We start from the raw sequence: 19512 nt of genomic DNA on the forward strand, positions 1-19512 counted from the left end.
AAAGTGATTTTTTGCTGAGGTCTAAAAATATATATATTTTTAAAGTAAGATAGGCATCCTGAACTATTGGCCAGGCACGCTGGGCGCAGTGGCTCACGCCTGTAATCCCAGCACTTTAAGAGGCCGAGGTGGGCAGATCACCTGAGGTCAGGAGTTCGAGACCACCTTGGCCAACATGGTGAAACTCCGTCTCTACTAAAAATATAAAAATTAGCCAGGCATGGTGGCGGGCACCAGTAGTCCCAGCTACTCAGGAGGCTGAAGCAGGAGAATCGCTTGAACCCGGAAGGCAGCAGTTGCAGTGAGCTGAGATCGCGCCACTGCACTCCAGTCTAGTGGACGGAGTAAGACTCTGTCTCAAAACAAAAAGAAAGATATGCATCCTGAACTATTAAGACAAGGGCCAGTGCATATCCCAATGGACTCAGTTGGAAGAAGTCTGGTGCAAAACCAGTAGGGAGGAGGGACAGAGCTGGGCAAGGAGGACTCACTGTGCAGGCAGTTAGCTGTCAATCAGCCACTGAGGCGTGAAGCCTTAGTGTACTCACACCACAGACAAGCCTCCTTGTTCCCACCCCCATTTATATATTTCTATAAATATATATATATAATATATAAAAATATATATGGCATAAAATGTGCCATTATAACCATTTTTAAATATACAAGTCAGTGGAATTACATTAATTACATTCACAATGTTGTACAACCATCATCACTATTTTCAAAATGTTTCCATCACCCCAGACAGAAATTCTGTATACATAAAGCACTAACTCCTCACTCCCCTCAGCCCATGACAACCTCTAATCTACTTTCTGTCTATAAATTGAATATCAGGCACTTTTTATTTTTTGAGATAGTGTCTCACTCTGTTGCACAGGCTGGAATACAGTGGCGCCATCTCAGGTCACTGAAACCTCTGCCTCTTGGGCTCAAGCTATCCTCTCACCTCAGCCTCCCAAGTAGCTGGTGTGCGCCACCATGCCGGGCTAATGTTTTGCATTTTTTGTAGATACAGGGTTTCACCATGTTGCTCATGCTCGTCTCGAACTCGTGAGCTCAAGCAATCTGCTCCCCCCGGCTTCCCAAAGTGCTGGGATTATAAAGATGAGTCACAATGCCTGCTGTAGGCATTCTTTTTTTTTTTTTTTTTTTTTTTTTTTGAGACAGAGTCTTCCTCTTGTTGCCCAGGCTGGAGTGCAATAGTGCAATCTCAGCTCACTGCAACCTCTGCCTCCCGTGTTCACGTGATTCTCCTGCCTCAGCCTCCTGAGTAGTTGGGATTACAGGCACCCGCCACCATACCCAGCTAATTTTTTGTATCTTTGGTAGAGACAGGGTTTCACCATGTTGGTCAGACTGGTCTCGAACTCCTGATCTCAGGTGACCCACCTGCCTCAGCCTCCCAAAGTGCTGGGATTACAGGTGTGAGCCACTGCGCCTGGCCAGCCTAGGCATTCTTAATTAACTATATATACCTCCTAAAGTGTAGCAGCAGTAGAAGAGAACAGAACCTGAGGTGAAAAGGAGGGAGGTTATGGAGGTTATGAATAAAAACTCAATTATCATTTTCTTTTTTTTTTTTTTTGAAACGGAGTCTCGCTCTCCCAGACTGGAGAGCAGTGGCGTGATCTCGGCTCACTGCAGCCTCCACCTCTCGGGTTCAAGCAATTCTCTGCCTCAGGCTCCCAAGTAGCTGGGACTACAGGCACCTGCTACCATGCCCGGCTAATTGTTTGTATTTTTACTAGAGACAGGATTTCACCATCTTGGCCAGGCTAGTCTTGAGCTCCTGGCTTCAGGCGATCCACCCTCCTCGGCTTCCCAAAGTGCTGGAATTACAGGCGTGAGCCACTGTGGCCGGCCTAATTTACCATTTTCTGAAATGTGACTTAAATGCAGTTGAAAACTTGTATTATGACTGAGTTGTTTTATCCCCTGAATCAAAGAAAGCAAAATGAAAGTCCCTCTGCTGTGCTAATGCACCTCTTTCTTTTTTCAGTGACCATGCAGCAGGTGGCCAGGACAGTGGCTAAAGTGGAGCTCTCAGACCACGTGTGTGATGTGGTGTTTGCACTCTTTGACTGTGATGGTGAGTGGGGCCCTCTGGAGTCGGGAGGGGAAACAGCCTAGCTGCCCTTAGAGGCCCTGTATATAATGGAGCCTTGCAGACAGCATCAGTGTACCAGCCTATCCTCTTCAAGCTACAGCTCAGCCCGCGGCACGATGATATTGAGAAATCAAACCCCTGGCCCTGGCTTCTGTTTTCCATTTCTTCTTCTTATAATTCCAATATGCCTATAGGCCTAAATTAATTTATGACCATAAGCATCTTAAAAATGTCAGACTCAACTTTCTGCTTAGTAGATATGGAGCACTCAAGTATCTGAGTGTCTTTAGAAAGAAGACAGCACTGATCTCTCCACCTCCCAGCGCACATTCCAGCCAGTCGCATTCCATCTCCATAGAATTCCAGCTCCACACAGTGGTCTGTTGTGTTTGTGGCCACTGTGCTCTGTCGTTTAGCCCATTCAAGAGATCTGGTTCTGGTTTGACCTTGGCATTAGTTTTTAGGTATGGTAGGTGATATACTACTAACAACAGTAACAGTGGATGCTTACATTTTTTTAATGCTTACTATGAGCCAGAAAGTTAATCTGCTCATTTAATCTTCTGACCTAGGTATTGTTATTGACCACTTTTTACTGATGAGAAAGCTGAGACTCAGAGAGATTAAGTAAGTTTCCTAAGGTCACAAAGATAATAGTATTTGGGAGACTGAGGCAGGAAGATCACCTGAGGTCAGAAGTTCAAGACCAGCCTGGCCAACATGGTGAAACCCTGTCTCTATTAAAAATACAAAAATTGGCTGGGCGCGGTGGCTCAAGCCTGTAATCCCAGCACTTTGGGAGGCCGAGACGGGCGGATCACAAGGTCAGGAGATCGAGACCACCCTGGCGAACACGGTGAAACCCCGTCTCTACTAAAAAATACAAAAAACTAGCCAGGCAAGGTGGTGGGCGCCTGTAGTCCCAGCTACTCGGGAGGCTGAGGCAGGAGAATGGCGTAAACCCGGGAGGCGGAGCTTGCAGTGAGCTGAGATCCGGCCACTGCACTCCAGCCTGGGCAACAGAGTGAGACTCCGTCTCAAAAAATAAATAAATAAAAATAAAAATAAATAAATAAATAAATAGTAGATGGCAAAACCAGGATTTAAACTAAAACTGTACTGCCCCCTGTGTTCTATTTAATGTATTACCACCCTCTCTTACTCCACAGCCAGTATTTGTTGTTCGTCATCCTCCAGAAAGCTGGGCTAATGGAATTCAAGAGCTTCCTCAGAAGCTCCGGCCTATGGAGCTTCCCTTTCGGTCCCAGCATAATGAATCACTTCTGGGCTTTTTTATTCCTTGACTTGGTTCCCTGAGCTTTTTAAGGGTAGTTGCAAGTTGTTTTCACCTTCCTCCAAACATAAGACCTTGGATAGTACTTCTCACATAGTAGGTGTTTATTAACTTGAATTATTTACGTTATTAAGTTGAATTTGAGTTATTTAAATCTCTAGCCTTGACCTGGCATGGTGGCTCATACCTGCAATCTCAGCACTTTAGGAGGCTAAGGCAGGAAGATTGTTTGAGCCCAGGAGTTTGAGACCAGCCTGGGCAATATAGTGAGACCTCGTCTCTACAAAAAATTTTAAAAATTAGCCAGGCATGGTGGCACATGTGTACCTGTAGTCCCAGCTACTCAGGAGGTTGAAGTGAGAGGATCACTTGAAGCTGGGAGGTCAAGGCCACAGTGAGCCATGAGCGCATCACTGCACTCCAGCCTGGGTGACAGAGTGAGACCTTGTCTCAAAAAATACAATTAAATAAATAAAATAAATATCCAGCCTGTACCCACAAAACCAAGGTTGAACTCAAAGAAAGCCCTAGGGCTAGGTTAAGGAGACGGCCTCACTCTCACGTAGGGGTGGGTTTATTCTCTAGAGCTTCCCTGCCCACAGTATGATACCCCCAAGGCACATGTGGCTATTAGCTACATGTAAATTTTTTTTTTTTATATACCTTAAGTTCTAGGATACGTGTGCACAACATGCAGGTTTGTTACATATGTATACATGTACCATGTTGGTGTGCTGCACCCATTAACTCGTCATTTACATTAGGTATATCTCCCAATGCCATCCCTCCCCGCTCCCCGCTCTCCGCTCCCCACAATAGGACCCGGTGTGTGATGTTCCCCTTCCTGTGTCCAAGTGATCTTATTGTTCAATTCCCACCTATGAGTGAGAACATGCGGTATTTGGTTTTCTATTCTTGAAATAGTTTGCTGAGAATGATGGTTTCCAGCTGCATCCATGTCCCTACAAAGGCTATGTTTACGTTTAAACTAGCTAGTGGCTACTGTACTGAAATATAAAACATTTCCTACATCACAGGGAGTTCTAATGCACAGCACTGCTGTAGACATATATTCACTTTCTCCAGATTTTTGTTTTCACTCCAATCACTTCTAGGTGGTTTAAAATTTTTCCAAATAAAATATATTTTTATTATTTTTATAATTTTTGAAGCCAATATCCAAGAGCTGGTCTGTGAAGTAAATATGGGAATAAATGCAACTAACTTCTCAAGTCCGCCCTTTTCCCTAGAAGTCCCGGGAAATGTTTGATTTTCTAGCTTTTTAGAAAGAGGCTCTGTCAATATCTACTTAAATCACTTTTGGAAAATTATTTAACATCCCTGAGGTTTATTAATCTAGAAAGAAAAAAGTATACTAATTAAAAGCCATTGTTACTTTTACCACTGCAAGATCTTAGGTCAAAATGCCAAAGGAAAGCCTGTAGAATGACTCACAACCGTCATCCCAGCAACCTGGGAGGCTGAGATGGGAGGATCGCTTGAGGCCAGGAGTTCAAGACCAGCTTAGGCAACATAGCGAGATCCCATCTCTACAAAAAATAAGTTTAGCCAGGATGTGGGAGTGTGTGCCTGTAGTTGTAGCTACTGGAAAGCTGAGGTGGGAGGATCACTTGACCCCAGGAGTTTGTGACTGTAGTGAGGTATGATCCTAGCACTGCACTCCAGCTTGGGCAACAGAGCAAGACCTCATCTCAAAAAAATAAAACAAATAAACAAAATAAAGTGCCAGGGGATGGAGAATTCGATTTTCAAATAGACTTCTTCATCACAGATTTTAGAATTGAACTCACAAATCACGCATGCATGCCAGTAACGTACAGTTATAGACCTGGTTCACAGTAACAAAATCCACTCATGGTGGTCACGTGATCATCATCTCTCCTTACAGAAGCAGAACGCAAACCCATAGTAGTTTCAGTGAAGTGACTTCATATTTTTTCATTTTCAAGCTGCTGCTTTTTTTTTTTTTTTTTTTTTTTTTTTTGAGGCTCACTCTTGTTGCCCAGGCTGAAGTGCAACAGCAACAGCACAGTCTTGGTTCACTGCAACCTCTGCTTCCTGGGGTCAAGTTCTTGTTGCCCAGCTGGAGTGCAATGGCACGATCTCGGCTCACTGCAACCTCCACCTCCCAGGTTCAAGCGATTCTCCTGCCTCGGCCTCCCAAGTAGCTGGGATTACAGGCACCCACCACCATACCCAGCTAACTTTTTTTGTATTTTTTGTAGAGGCAGGGTTTCACCCTGTTGGCCAGGCTGGTCTTGAACTCCTGACCTCAGGTGATCCACCTGCCTCAGCCTCCAAAAGTGCTGGGATTACAGGCGTGAGCCACCACACCCAGCCTCAAGCTTCTTTTTATACAAAGTATAAGAATCCTGTTGAGAACTTTCTGTTCTTTTTTTTTTTTTTTTTTTTTTTTTTTTTTGAGACGGAGTCTTGCTCTGTCGCCCGGGCTGGAGTGCAGTGGCCGGATCTCAGCTCACTGCAAGCTCCGCCTCCCGGGTTTACGCCATTCTCCTGCCTCAGCCTCCCGAGTAGCTGGGACTACAGGCGCCCACCACCTCGCCCGGCTAGTTTTTTGTATTTTTTTAGTAGAGATGGGGTTTCACCATGTTAGCCAGGGTGGTCTCGATCTCCTGACCTTGTGATCCGCCCGTCTCGGCCTCCCAAAGTGCTGGGATTACAGGCTTGAGCCACCGCGCCCGGCCTCTGTTCTCTTAATTACATTTTTTTCATTTGTTTTTGTTTTTTTTAGAGAGAGGTCTCACTGTGTTTTCTAGGCTGGCCTCAAACTCCTGACTCAAGTAGTCCTCCCTTCTTGGCCTCCCAAATTGGTGGGATTATAGGCATGAGCCACTGCACCTGCTCTGTCACCAGGCAGGAATGTGGTGATGAGATCATACCTCACTGTAACCTCAAACTCCTAAGTTCAAGTGATCCCCTCACCTCAGCCTCTTGAGTAGCTTCGGAGGCACATGCCACCACAGCCAGCTAATTTTTTTAAAAATTTTTTGTAGAGAAGGGGTCTTGCTATGTTGCCCAAGCTCGTCTCAAACTTCTGGCCTAAAGCTGTCCTCTTGCTTTGGCCTCCTGAGTTGCTGAGATTACAGGCATGAGCCCCACCACACCTGGCCTACATTTCTTTTCTTTTTTTTTTTTTTTTTCGAGACAGCATCTTGCTCTGTTGCCCAGGCTGGAGTGCGGAGGCACAGTGTTGGCTCACCACAATCCCCTCCGTTCAGACTCAAGCAATTCTCCCACTTCAGCCTCCCAGGTAGCTGGGACTACAGGCAGGCACCACCATGCTCAGCTTATTTTTTAACTTTTGTAGAGACAAGGTCTCACTATATTGCTCATGCTGGTCTTGAACTCCTGAGTTCAAATGATCCTCCCACCTCAACCTCCCAAAGTGCTGAGATTACAGGTGTGAGCCACCATGCCTCAGCCTACATTTTTTTTTTTTTCTTTTTGAGATGGAGTTTCAGTCTTGTTGCCGAGGCTAGAGTGCAATGGCACAGTCATGGTTCACTGCAACCTCTGCCTCCTGGGGTCAAGCAGTTCTCCTGCTTCAGCCTCCCAAGTAGCTGGGATTACAGGTGCCCGCCACCATGCCCGGCTAATTTTTCCTATTTTTAGTAGAGACAGGGTTTTACCACGTTGGCCAGGCTGGTCTCGAACTTCTGACCTCAGATTCTCCACCCGCCTCAGCCTCCCAAAGTGCTGGGATTACAGGCGTGAGGCACCGCGCCTGGCCTCGGCCTACATTTTTTTTTTTTTTTTTTTTTTTGAGATGGAGTCTTGCTCTGTCGCCCAGGCTGGAGTGCAGTGGCCGGATCTCAGCTCACTGCAAGCTCCGCCTCCCGGGTTTACGCCATTCTCCTGCCTCAGCCTGCCGAGTAGCTGGGACTACAGGCACCTGCTATCTTGCCCGGCTAGTTTTTTGTATTTTTTAGTAGAGACGGGGTTTCACCATGTTCACCAGGATGGTCTCGATCTCCTGACCTCGTGATCCGCCCGTCTCGGCCTCCCAAAGTGCTGGGATTACAGGCTAGAGCCACCACACCCGGCCTCGGCCTACATTCTTGATAAGCCAAATTATTCATTACTTTTCAGCCAAGCAAGGCTTTTTTTTTTTTTGACAAAGAGTCAGAAAAAAAGGTTGGACTGCAGTGGCACGATCTCAGCTCCCAGCAAGCTCTGCCTCCCAGGTTCACGCCATTCTCCTGCCTCAGCCTCCTGAGTAGCTGGGACTACAGGCACCCGCCACCACGCCCAGCTAATTTTTTTGTATTTTTAGTAGAGACTGGGTTTCACCATGTCGGCCAGAATGGTCTCGATCTCCTGACCTCGTGATCTGCCCATCTCAGCCTCCCAAAGTGCTGGGATTATAGGCATGAGCCATCGCACCCAGCCCAAGCAAGGCTATATTTTAACTTTTTATTATATTGCAATATAATACACATACGGAAAAGTACAATTTTTTTTTTTTTTTTCCGAGACAGAGTCTCACTCTGTCACCCAGGCTGGAGTACAGTGATGCCATCTCCGCTCACTGCAACCTCCACCTCCCAAATTCAAATGATTCTCATGCCTCAACCTCCCAAGTAGCTGGGATTATAGGCACCCACCACCATGCCCAGCTAATTTTTTGTATTTTCAGTAGAGACGAGGTTTTACCATGTTGACCAGGCTGGTCTTGAACTCCTGGCCTTAAGCCATCTGCCCGCCTCGGCTTCCCAAAGTGCTGTGATTACAAGCGTGACCCACTGTGCCCAGCCTAAAGTACAAATATCTTAAGTGTACAGCTTGGTGAATTTTTAAAAAGCTGAACACGCTTGTATAACCAGCATTATTTAGAAACATCACACTACCAGGACTACAAAGCCCCACTTGGTACCTCCAGTCACTTCCTTCCCCAAGAGTCACCACTTTTCTGACTTCTAGTAACACAGTTTTACCTTTGTACTTTATGTAAATAAGCCAAAGGTTTTTTTGTTTTGGTTTTGGGTTTTGTTTTGTTGAGTTTGGTTTTGGGTTTTGTCTTGCTGTAGGGGTTTCCTGTCTCTGAGGATGCCCATACTCTCTTCAGCCAGAAAACATGAGCCAGTTTAGGTTTTGGGTACTCTACAGAAGTAAACCATTTATTCCTTCCTTCCACACTCCTCCCAGACCAATCATGAGTAGAGGTAGGTTTGTGGGTTTCCTGCTGTCTTACCACCACCAGTAATGGGTGTCATTCTTTTAATCAACAGGCTCCTGGGTGTCTTGCAAAGGGTGACTGTACCTCTGCTGTCACAGTGGTTACTGTTCCGCGTGGCTTGGGTGATTTCTAGTTAAAACAGATGCTCTCGGCCAGGCTCTGTGGCTCACGCCTGTAATCCCAGCAGTTTGGGAGGCCGAGGCGGGCGGATCACGAGGTCAGGAGATCGAGACCATCCTGGCTAACACGATGAACCCTGTCTCTACTAAAAATACAAAAAAATTAGCCAGTCATGATGGCAGACGCCTGTGGTCTCAGCTACTCAGGAGGCTGAGGCAGGAGAATGGCATGAACCTGGGAGGCAGAGCTTGCAGTGAGCCGAGATCGCGCCACTGCACTCCAACCTGGGTGACAGAGCGAGACTCTATCTCAAAAAAAAAAAAAAAAAAAAAAAAAAAAAAAAAAAACATACTCTCCAACGGCGGGCACAGTGGCTCATGCCTGTAATCCCAGCACTTTGGGAGGCCGAGGCGGGTGGATCATAAGGTCAGGAGTTTGAGACCAGCCAGGCCAACATAGTGAAACCCCATCTTTACTAAAAATGCAAACATTAGGGCCAGGCGCGGTGGCCCATGCCTGTAATCCCAGCACTTTGGGGGGCCAAGATGGGCGGATCATGAGGTCAGGAGTTAGAGACCAGCCTGGCCAACATGGTGGAACCCCATCTCTATTAAAAATACAAAAATTAGCTGGGTGTGGTGACATGTGCCTGTAGTCCCAGCTACTCAGGAGGCTGAGGCAGGAGAACCTCTTGAACCCGGGAGGCAGAGGTTGCAGTGAGCCAAGATCTTGCCACTGCACTCCAGCCTGGGCAACAGAGAGAGACTCCAGTCTAGGTGACACAGCAAGACTCCATCTCAAAAGAAAAAAAATTACAAAAATTAGCTGGGTATGGTGGCACGTGCCTCTAGTCCCAGCTACTCAGGAGGCTGAGGCAGGAGAATCTCCTGAACCTGGGAGGCGGAGGTTACAGTGAGCTGAGATTGCGCCACTGCACTCTAGCCTGGGCAACAGAGCAAGACTCCGTCTCAAAACAAACAAACAAACAAAACAGATGCTCTCCAAAGTTTCTTCCAGCCCTGAGATTCTGACGCTGAAGAGGGTGGATTGGGAAACCATGAGAAAATAGGCTTGATCCAAAGCCAAAGTTTGATTTTGGTTTTCCCCATGAAACCCCTTCACCATCTCTCCACTGCAGCAGAGATACTACTGCAGCAGTCTCCTAACTGACCCCCATATTCCAGGTGTGCCACCTTCCAATTCATCCTCACACAGCCAGCCAGAAAAATCTGTCCAAAATGGAAATCTGCCTACTTCTTACTCCCCTGCTTCCAGTTTTTTCTGATGTTCCATTGCCTGGAAGAGAAAGTGCCAGCCCTTTAGGAGCAATACACACCCTGGGGTACCTGTCTCCTGCCCACCTCTTTTTTTTTTTTTCCCTAGAGACATGGTCTCACTGTGTCACCCAGGCTGGAGTGCAGCGGTCATCATAGCACACTGCAGCCTTGGCTCCTGGTGATTGCTGCAATCACTGGTGGTAATCAAGTAATCATCCTGCCTTAGCCTCCCAAGTAGCTGGGACTACAAGTGTCCACCACTATGCCCAGTTAATTTGAAAAAAAATTTTTAGAGACAGGGTCACACTGTGTTATCTAGGCTGGTCTTAAACTCTTGACCTCAAGAGATCCTCCTGCCTCAGCCTCCCAAGTAGCTAGGATAACAAGCACAAGTCACCACACTCGGCTCCCTGCCTTCCTCCTTAGTTTACTTCCCATACACCTGCCTCTTTAGTGTCCAGCAATACCTAACTGCCTACTTGTAGTTTCCTAGCAACCACACTGCGTCCTGCCTGTACCCTTGCTTATGCTACTTCTCCCTGGAATGCCTCCCCCATCTGCCCTTCACTTGGCCAACTGCTGCTAATCCTGTGAGATTCTACTCAGGAGTCGCTTCCAGGAAGCCTTTACTGTCTGTCCTTGCATCACCCTCAGTCAGGGTGGGAGATTCTTCCTCTGTGCCCCCATAGCATCCTCTGTTTACCCCACACTGTGGTAATAATGTGTCTCTCCTACAACCCGGGAGTATTTCAAGGGACAAAGCTCAAAGCTCATTTATCTCCTTGTTTTAAACAGTTGGCACAAGACCTGGCATATACTGTATTTTCATTCAACTTTGGTCACACTACACTGAACTGTCGCTGAGTTGCAGTCGGTAATATCAAGGAAGGAATAAACTAATGAATTATAAGATAAGAGAATTGAGTTTGGCTGTGAGAATGTCTGGGCTTTGGAATCCACTTTGTGTGGACAATGGAGTTTTCTCAGTGGCATTGTTCCTAGGCCAACACTTATCCCTGTTGTGTTTGCCTCTTCCTCTAGGCAATGGTGAGCTGAGCAATAAAGAATTTGTTTCCATCATGAAGCAACGGCTGATGAGAGGCCTGGAAAAGCCTAAAGACATGGGTTTCACTCGCCTCATGCAGGCCATGTGGAAATGTGCACAGGAAACTGCTTGGGACTTCGCTTTACCCAAACAGTAACCCCACACTGCAAGAGGGGACCTCTCCACCCCCAGTACCCTGGATCCCCTTCGCAGAGTCTTGGCAGAGCCCTTTGTGCTGCTACTTCTGGAAGTAGTGACCCTTCCTCCTGGGGATGACCTCAGGACTCTGTCGGTTTCCCCTCTTTACCCTTCCCCGTCCCCGTGTTCTGCTGGGCTCTGATTCTGCCCAATGATTATCCCCATAGGTTCTCAAAAACATGAACAAGTCTGAAAAGCTCCAACATTTGGCAGCCTAAATAGCACTACCCATTCAAGCACCCGGTGGATAAAGAATGCAGGGAACCATCCACACCCCTGCCAGCCCCGGGAAGCATCCAGTTCTCAGATCGTTTTTGCTATGGATTTATATTAATGAGAACATTCCTTGCTTTCCCTCCTGCTGGTATTTTAAAGCCACAAGTAGGGAAGATATCTGGCAGGCAGAAAGAAGTCTGTGATGATAAATGAGGATGAGGGTGACCTAGGCACCCTACGCTAGCAGGAGAAGCCTGCGCCCCAGGGAGGATCTGTGTTAGTCCCTGGGGTGGCTCCGAGGTCTGCTCTAAGAAGGCAGCATGCTCCGTGGGAACACAGCAAGATTCAGAATTTAAAGTAGTTGCTTCATGGCTCTCTGCACTCCCTTTTCTTCCTCACAGCCTCCCTAAGATGACTCCAGTGTGACTCTGTGCTTAGTGAGCAATAGTGATTGAGCTCATGTTCCCTGCAAGTGCCGCTTCCCCTCCAGGATGGGCCTCTAAAGCTGAGGCCTGGCTGGGAGCCTGTTTGCCCTCTGTCTTAAACACTTGTAAAATACCACTTTAATTATAACCGTTTGCAATAAGCATCCCCAAAGTTCCCTGTCTCCTTTATTTTAGGGTCCTCTAGGCCCTTTTCATTTTATGTCTCCACTGGGTTTAAGATTTTGCTGGAAGCAGACCTGTTTTCTTTCTACCAGAGTCTGGTTCTTTCTGATGAAGAGCAACTTTAGGCACAGACAAAAAGTGAGGGCTTTTGGAGGTTAATGGTTAGCATTTCATTCTAACTGGGCCAAGCTGCACAGTACTTGCTTATTCATGCCCCACAGTAAGGAACTAAGATGGGGAGTATGTGAGGAATCATCTAGTATGGTGGACCTAAGTTTTGTGGGGTTTTTTGTTTTTGCTTTTGTTATGAGACAGGGTCTCGTTCTGCAACCCAAGCTGGAATGCAGTGGCACAATCCTAGCTCACCATAACCTCCACCTCCCAGGCTCAAGCCATCCTCCCACCTAGGCCTCCTGAGTAGCTAGGAGTATAGGTGCATGCCACCACAACTGGCTAATTTTTGTATTTTTTATAGAGACAGAGTTTCGCCACGTTGCCCTAAGCCTTTCACCATGAGGACCTAAGTTTTAAGAACCATAACAACCAGCCGGGCGCGGTGGCTCACACCTGTAATCCCAGCACTTTGGGAGGCTGAGGCTGGCAGATCATGAAGTCAGGAGTTCGAGACCACCCTGACCAACATGGTGAAACCCTGTCTCTACTGAAAATACAAAAATTAGCTGGGCACGGTGGCAAGTGCCTGTAGTCCCAGCTACTCAGGAGGCGGGGGCAGGAGGATCACTTGGACCTGGGAGGCAGGAGGTTGCAGTGAGCCGAGATCACGCCGTTGCACTCCAGCCTGGGTGACAGAGCAAGACTCTGTCTCAAAAAAAAAAAAAGAACCGTAACAACCAGTGTGGTGGACCCAGTTTTGCCACTAACTCTGTGTGCTCTTGAGCAAGCCATTTCCCACCTGTTTCCGCATCTGTAAAATGACAGCTAGGGATGGGCTAAAGAGCCCTAAGGTTTCGTCTAGGTCCCAGAGCCTCTGCTTCAGCTCTCCTCCAGAATGCCTGCAGTCCCCAGAACCTCCAGGTAGTGCTTCCTGGCATGTCTCGTTGGCATAGCCAACATCATAGAACCACCACACTGAAAACTCAGCACTTCTGTGAGGTGGCTGCTCTGAATGTGTTAGTAGGGAGTGCTTGTCAGCCAGAGAAGAACAGAGGCCTGGCTCTGCACCTGTGGCTCCACTGGGAAGGTACTAACCCTAGAATTTACAGAGCAGTTTAAGCACCTCCTTTTTTTTTTTTTTTTTTTTTTTCTTTTTTGAGACAGAGTCTTGCTCACTCTGTTACCAAGACCAGAGTGCAGTGGCATGATCTCAGCTCACTCACTGCAACCTCTGCCTCCTAAATTCAAGTGATTCTCCTGCCACAGCCTCCTGAGTAGCTAGGATTACAGTTGTGCGCCACCACACCCAGCTAACTTTTGTATTTTTAGGAGAGATGGGGTTTCACCATGTTGGCCAAGCTGGTCTCAAACTTCTGGCCTCAAGTGTTCCACCCACCTTGGACTCCCAAAGTGCTGGGATTGCAGGTGTGAGCCACCACGCCAGGCCACAACCTCACTTTTAACATCCTTTCTGGGATATTAGATTATCTCTCAAAGGAGCTGGCCACTCTCCTACCTCATCTGTCTGTCACCTTTCCCCTCTTGGGGTGTCCCTCGTATCAAAGCAAAGGCTTTGCTCTGCTCATTGCACCAGGCCTAGGGCATAAGCAAAACGTGAGCTTTTCTTAAAGTTGTCCCAGAATCCTAAAATCACTCTTTCCTTTGACCCTCCTTTCTTCAGCCTGAAAGAGGAGTCTCATTCCCAGTCTTTGTGGGACATTCATTTCCCTACAAGAGATCTACTGATTGGCCTGGGTTCACTAATGCTGAAAGCGGGAGCATGGCAGGAGAGGGTCAGGATCTCACGTGCAACATCTTGAAACCGAGGGTCAAGGGTACATATCACAGGTACATGGAATTCCAAATGAACTCCACCGGCTCCTAGGAGTGCCTGAGGAAGCAGAGGGCGGTCCAGGTGCTCAAGAAGACGTGACAGCCGCACTTTGGCACAATAGGTTAAATGTGCAGGTGAGAGGTACAAGCTAAGTCACCCAGAAAAGACCAAGGTCCCCCAAGGAAAAAGTCAAGGTGACATGTGAGCAGCCGGAGAAGATTTTAGTAGGCAGAGTTTTTGATGAGCTGGGGAACATATGGGAACACACAGGGTTGATTTCTGCTTTGCTTTTTATTCAAATTGTTTCTTCTAGATAGAATAAGCCTCCCCTCCTCCAAGACTCAGCTAATCCAGCATGGTGGCTCACATCCGTAATCCCAGCACTATAGGAGGCCAAGGTGGGAGGATCGCTTGAGCCCAGGAGTTCAAGGCAACACAGCAAAACCCCACCTCTACAAAAAATTACAAAAATTAGCCGGGTGTGGTGGCACACACCTGTAATCCCAGCTAATCTGGAAGCTGAAGTGGGAGGATCACTTGAGCCTGGAGGCAGAAGTTGCAGTGAGCCGAAATCACACGACTGCACTCCAGCCTGGGCAACAGAGTGAGACCCTGTCTCAAAAACAGAATGTGCATACATGATCTTTAAGTGCCCCACCTAGTTTTAGTTCCGGCTAGAGCATATGCTCTTTAACCCTGTTGGACTCTAAGGCAAAGGAGAGGTCCAGGCAATGACTGCACCCAGGCAAGGAAGCAGGCACCGCAGCATGGGAGCCAGGAGCCAGGCCCCTTGGCAAGGACATCCAACTGCAAGCCTTAGCACAGCCCAAGCAGGGTTATGTGCACTCGCAAGAAACAGAACAGGAAGGAGGAGGAGACAGAGTCTGGTTTAGCTTTCAGGCTTCAAGTGCCACCTGCTGGCAAGAAGGCTCAGTGCAGGGACTCATTGGCCTAGAGTCAGGGAAGGCGAGGCTGTTCGAATCTAGCCTAGACCCAGCCCTACTCCAGAGAATAGGCCTCTCCAGGGACCTGAGTCGCATGGAGTAGGGTGAAATGAACAGCCACAGACAGATCATAACCATAAAGAGTGACACTATTGGGAGGCCGAGGCAGGCGAATCACAAGGTCAGGAGATCGAGACCGTCCTGGCTAGCACGGGCTCTACTAAACTCTACTAAAAATACAATAAAAATTTGCTGGGCGTGGTGGCAGGTGCCTGTAATCCCAACTACTCGGGAGGCTGAAGCAGGAGAATCGCTTGAACCCAGGAGGCGGAAGTTGCAGTGAACCAAGATTGCGCCACTGCACTCCAGCCTGGCGATAGAGCAAGACTCCATCTTAAAAAAAAAGAGTGGCCGGGCGCGGTGGCTCAAGCCTGTAATCCCAGCACTTTGGGAGGCCGAGACGGGCGGATCACGAGGTCAGGAGATCGAGACCATCCTGGCTAACACGGTGAAACCCCGTCTCTACTAAAAATACAAAAAACCTAGCCGGGCGAAGTGGCGGGCGCCTGTAATCCCAGCTACTCGGGAGGCTGAGGCAGGAGAATGGCGTAAACCCGGGAGGCGGAGCTTGCAGTGAGCTGAGATCCGGCCACTGCACTCCAGCCCTGGCGACAGAGTGAGACTCTGCCTCAAAAAAAAAAAAAAAAAAAAAAAAAAGAGTGACACTAGGGATCTGAATGTAATTGTGCAGAGGAAAAAAGCTATTTATGCCCATGTGTTGTTTGTTCTCTGTGTCCTAAGGATGGGAATTCTTCCTAGGAATTAAGAAGGTATAATTCCCTCTCCTCTTCATTCTGCAACTCTACTGATCGCCTTCCACGGACCCGAGCACTAAGCAAGATTTTCGAGAAGTTTGCATTCTAGTGAGGAAAACAGAAAAGCAGCCATAAAGTTAAGTACAGGCTGCTACAAGAGCACTTAGAAGAGCAGGAGCCAGGCACAGTGGCTCACACCTGTAACTCCAGCACTTTGGGAGGCCACGGCGGGCAGATCACCTGAGGTCAGAAGTTCAAGACCAGCCTGGGCAACACAGTGAGACCCCCCCCCCCGTCTCTAAAAAAAAAAAAAAGCCAGGCATGGTGCCTGTAGTCCCAGCTACTTAGGAGGCTAAGGCAGGAAGATTGCTTGAGCCAAGGAGGTTGAGGCTGCAGTGAGCCAAGATTACACCACTGCACACCAGCCAGGGTGACAGAGCAAGACCCTGTCTCAAAGGCCATCTAATGCAGACTTGGGAGTTCAAGGCAGGCTTGCAGAGGAAGTGGCTTGGTTTGTTTATTTAAAAAAGCACTGGCCGGGCGCGGTGGCTCAAGCCTGTAATCCCAGCACTTTGGGAGGCCGAGACGGGCGGATCACGAGGTCAGAAGATCGAGACCATCCTGGCTAACATGGTGAAACCCCGTCTCTACTAAAAAAAAAAAAAAAAAATACAAAAAACTAGCCGGGTGAGGTGGCGGGCGCCTGTAGTCCCAGCTACTCGGGAGGCTGAGACAGGAAAATGGCGTAAACCCGGGAGGCAGAGCTTGCAGTGAGCTGAGATCCGGCCACTGCACTCCAGCCCGGGCGACAGAGCGAGACTCCGTCTCAAAAAAAATAAAAATAAAAAATAAAAAAGCACTGAGACGTAGGAGTTACAAAGTGGGCTAGGGGAGTATCCAGGCAGAGGCCAGTGTACAAAGATCCAGAGGCCAGAAAAGCATGTTTCATTCTGGGAAACAGAGAGTATTCAGTATTCATTGAGAAGTGATTTTGTGACCCAAGAATTAATTAAGATGGTGGTCATCGACAAAAACAGATTAAAAATCCAGTTGGGCATACACATATATAAATAACAAAAAATAATAATGGAAATTTTTAAAATGCTTAGAACTGGCTGGGCACAGTGGCTCACACCTGTAATCTCAGCACTTTGGGAGGCCGAAGCAAACAGATCACCTGAGGTCAGGAGTTTGGGACCAGCCAGGCCAACATGGTGAAACCCCATCTCTACTAAAATTATAAAAATTAGCTGCGTGTGGTGGTGCACACCTGTAATCCCAGCTACTCAGGTAGCTGAGGCACAAGAATCGCTTGAACCCAGGAGGTGGAATTTGCAGTGAGCCATGATCGCACCACTGCACACAAGCCAGGGCGACAGAGTGAGACTCTGTCTCAAAACAAAAAAAAAGCTTAGAACTAAATATGATAAAATACAACGTTTTAAAACTTATAGGACACAACTAAGGGAAACTTAAAAACTTTTTAACAAACTTCCACACTTATTTACAGAAAATAGCTGACAATAAGCTAAGCATCTACTTTGAGAAGTTGGAAAAAGAATGGAACAAATCACCTGAGGTCAGGCGTTCGAGACCAGCCTGACCAAAATAGTGAAACCCCATCTCTACTAAAACTACAAAAATTAGCCAGTCGTAGTGGCTCATGCACCTGTAGTCCCAGCTACTCAGGAGGCTGAGGCAGGAGAATCACTTGAACTCAGGAGGTGGAGGTTGCAGTGAGCCAAGATCATGCCACTGCACTCCAGCCTGAGTGACAGATACTGCATCAGTTTAAAAAGTAATACAGCAGGGCGCAGTGGCTCACACCTGTAACCCAGCACTTTGGGAGGCTGAGGTGGGCAGATCACAAGGTCAAGAGATTGAGACCATCCTGGCCAACATGGTGAAACCCTGTCTCTACTAAAAATATAAAAATTAGCCAGACGTGGTGGTGTGTGCCTGTAGTCCCAGCTACTCAGGAGGCTGAGGCAGGAAAATTGCTTGAACCCAGGAGGCAGAGGTTGCAGTGAGCCAGGATTGTGCCACTGCACTCCAGCCTGGCGATAGAGTGAGACTCCATCTCAAAAAAAAAAAAAAAAAGGAATAATACTATGAACTTTATACCAATAAATTTGAAATGAATTATTTCCTAGAAAATATAATTTACTAGGTCGGGCGCAGTGGCTCACGCCTGTAATCCCAGCACTTTGGCAGGCCGAGGCGGGTGGATCACGAGGTCAGGAGATCAAGACCGTCCTGGCTAACATGGTGAAACCCCGTCTCTACTAAAAATACAAAAAATTAGCCGGGCGTGGTGGCCGGCGCCTGTAGTCCCAGCTACTCGGGAGGCTGAGGCGGGAGAATGGCGTGAACCCGGGAGGCGGAGCTTGCAATGAGCCGAGATGGCGCCACTGCACTACAGCCTAGGCAGCAGAGCGAGACTCCTTCTCAAAGAAAAAAAAAAATATATATATATATATATATATGTCTATATATATATATGTCTATATATATATGTCTATATATATATATATATAAATTTACCCGAAAAACGCAAGGAAACAAAATCTAAACAGACTATAATAAATTGAATCAGTAGTTAGAAATCTACTTAACAACAAAAAGTACCAAATCCAGGTGGCTTTATATGAGGGAGGAAACAAAAACAAAAACTGAATCAGATTCTGTAGGGCCCTGTAATCCCCAATGAGAAGTTTCGACTTTTATCTTAATGATAATTAGAAGCCACCGAAGGGCTTTAAGCAGGAAAATGACATAATGAGCTTTGATTTTTTTTTGGGGGGGGGGGGGGGGGGGGGGATGGAGTCTTGCTCTGTCGCCCAGGCTGGAGTGTAGAGGCGCCATCTCGGCTCACTGCAAGCTCCGCTTCCTGGGTTCACGCCATTCTCCTGCCTCAGCAGGGGTAGCTGGGACTACAGGCGCCCGCCACCATGCCTGGCTAATTTTTTTGTATTTTTTTGTAGAGACAGGGTTTCACCGTGTTAGCCAGGATGGTCTAAATCTCCTGACCTCGTGATCCGCCCACCTCGGCCTCCCAAAGTGCTGGGATTACAGACTGAGCTTTGATTTTTAAAATGATGGCTTTGCCTGCATCCAGGTTGGAATGTGATCCAGGCTGGAGACTTATAATCAGTTTTAAAATGCTGAAAGCGGCTAGGTTTGGTGGCTCACGTCTGTAATCCCAGAACTTTGGGAGGCCAAGGCAGGTGGATCACCTGAGGTCAGGAGTTCAAAACCAGACTGCCAACATGGCGAAACCCCGTCTCTACTAAAAATACAAAACTTAGCCAGGCATGGTGGCAGGCGCCTGTAATCCCAGCTACTTGGGAGGCTGAGACAGAAGAATCGCTTGAACTCGGAAGACAGAGGTTGCAGTAAGCTGAGATCGTGTCACTGCACTCCAGCCTGGGTAATGGAGAAAGGCTCCATCTCAAAAATAAAATATTAAAATGCTGAAAGCCTTGATTAGGGGAGTGCCTGCAGAGCTGGAGGAAAGGAGGAGATGCCGAGATTCACTGGTAGATTCCTTTTTTCAGTGATTTCTGGATATCTGTGAAGGCGGCAATGAAAGGTTTTGGTTTGGTTTTTTGGGTTTTTTTCTTTTTTCTTTTTTTTTTTGGAAACTGTCTCCTCCCTCTGTTGCTTAGGCTGGAATGCAGTGGTGCGACCTCGGCTCAAAGCAACCTCCACCTCCC

At 47.5% G+C, this 19512-nt stretch overlaps 1 protein-coding gene across 4 annotated transcripts in view; it reads left to right on the forward strand.

The window, feature by feature from the left end:
• Positions 1 to 12082, forward strand: part of MICU1 (mitochondrial calcium uptake 1) — a 265058-nt gene extending 252976 nt beyond the window's left edge. For 3 of the 4 annotated variants that reach the window (XM_010373066.2, XM_010373068.2, XM_010373067.2), the window contains 2 exons: positions 2006 to 2095; positions 11064 to 12082. In XM_010373066.2, coding sequence (XP_010371368.1) covers positions 2006 to 2095; positions 11064 to 11224 — 251 coding nt within the window. In that variant the 3' untranslated portion in view covers positions 11225 to 12082. Of the gene's footprint in view, positions 1 to 2005; positions 2096 to 8476; positions 8702 to 11063 lie in introns of those variants that run through there. The other variant, XM_030940185.1, reaches the window with a different exon arrangement.
• Positions 12083 to 19512: the final 7430 nt, after the last annotated feature.

This window comes from Rhinopithecus roxellana, chromosome 11 (genome assembly GCF_007565055.1).
Source record: "Rhinopithecus roxellana isolate Shanxi Qingling chromosome 11, ASM756505v1, whole genome shotgun sequence".
Lineage (NCBI taxonomy): Eukaryota > Metazoa > Chordata > Mammalia > Primates > Cercopithecidae > Rhinopithecus > Rhinopithecus roxellana.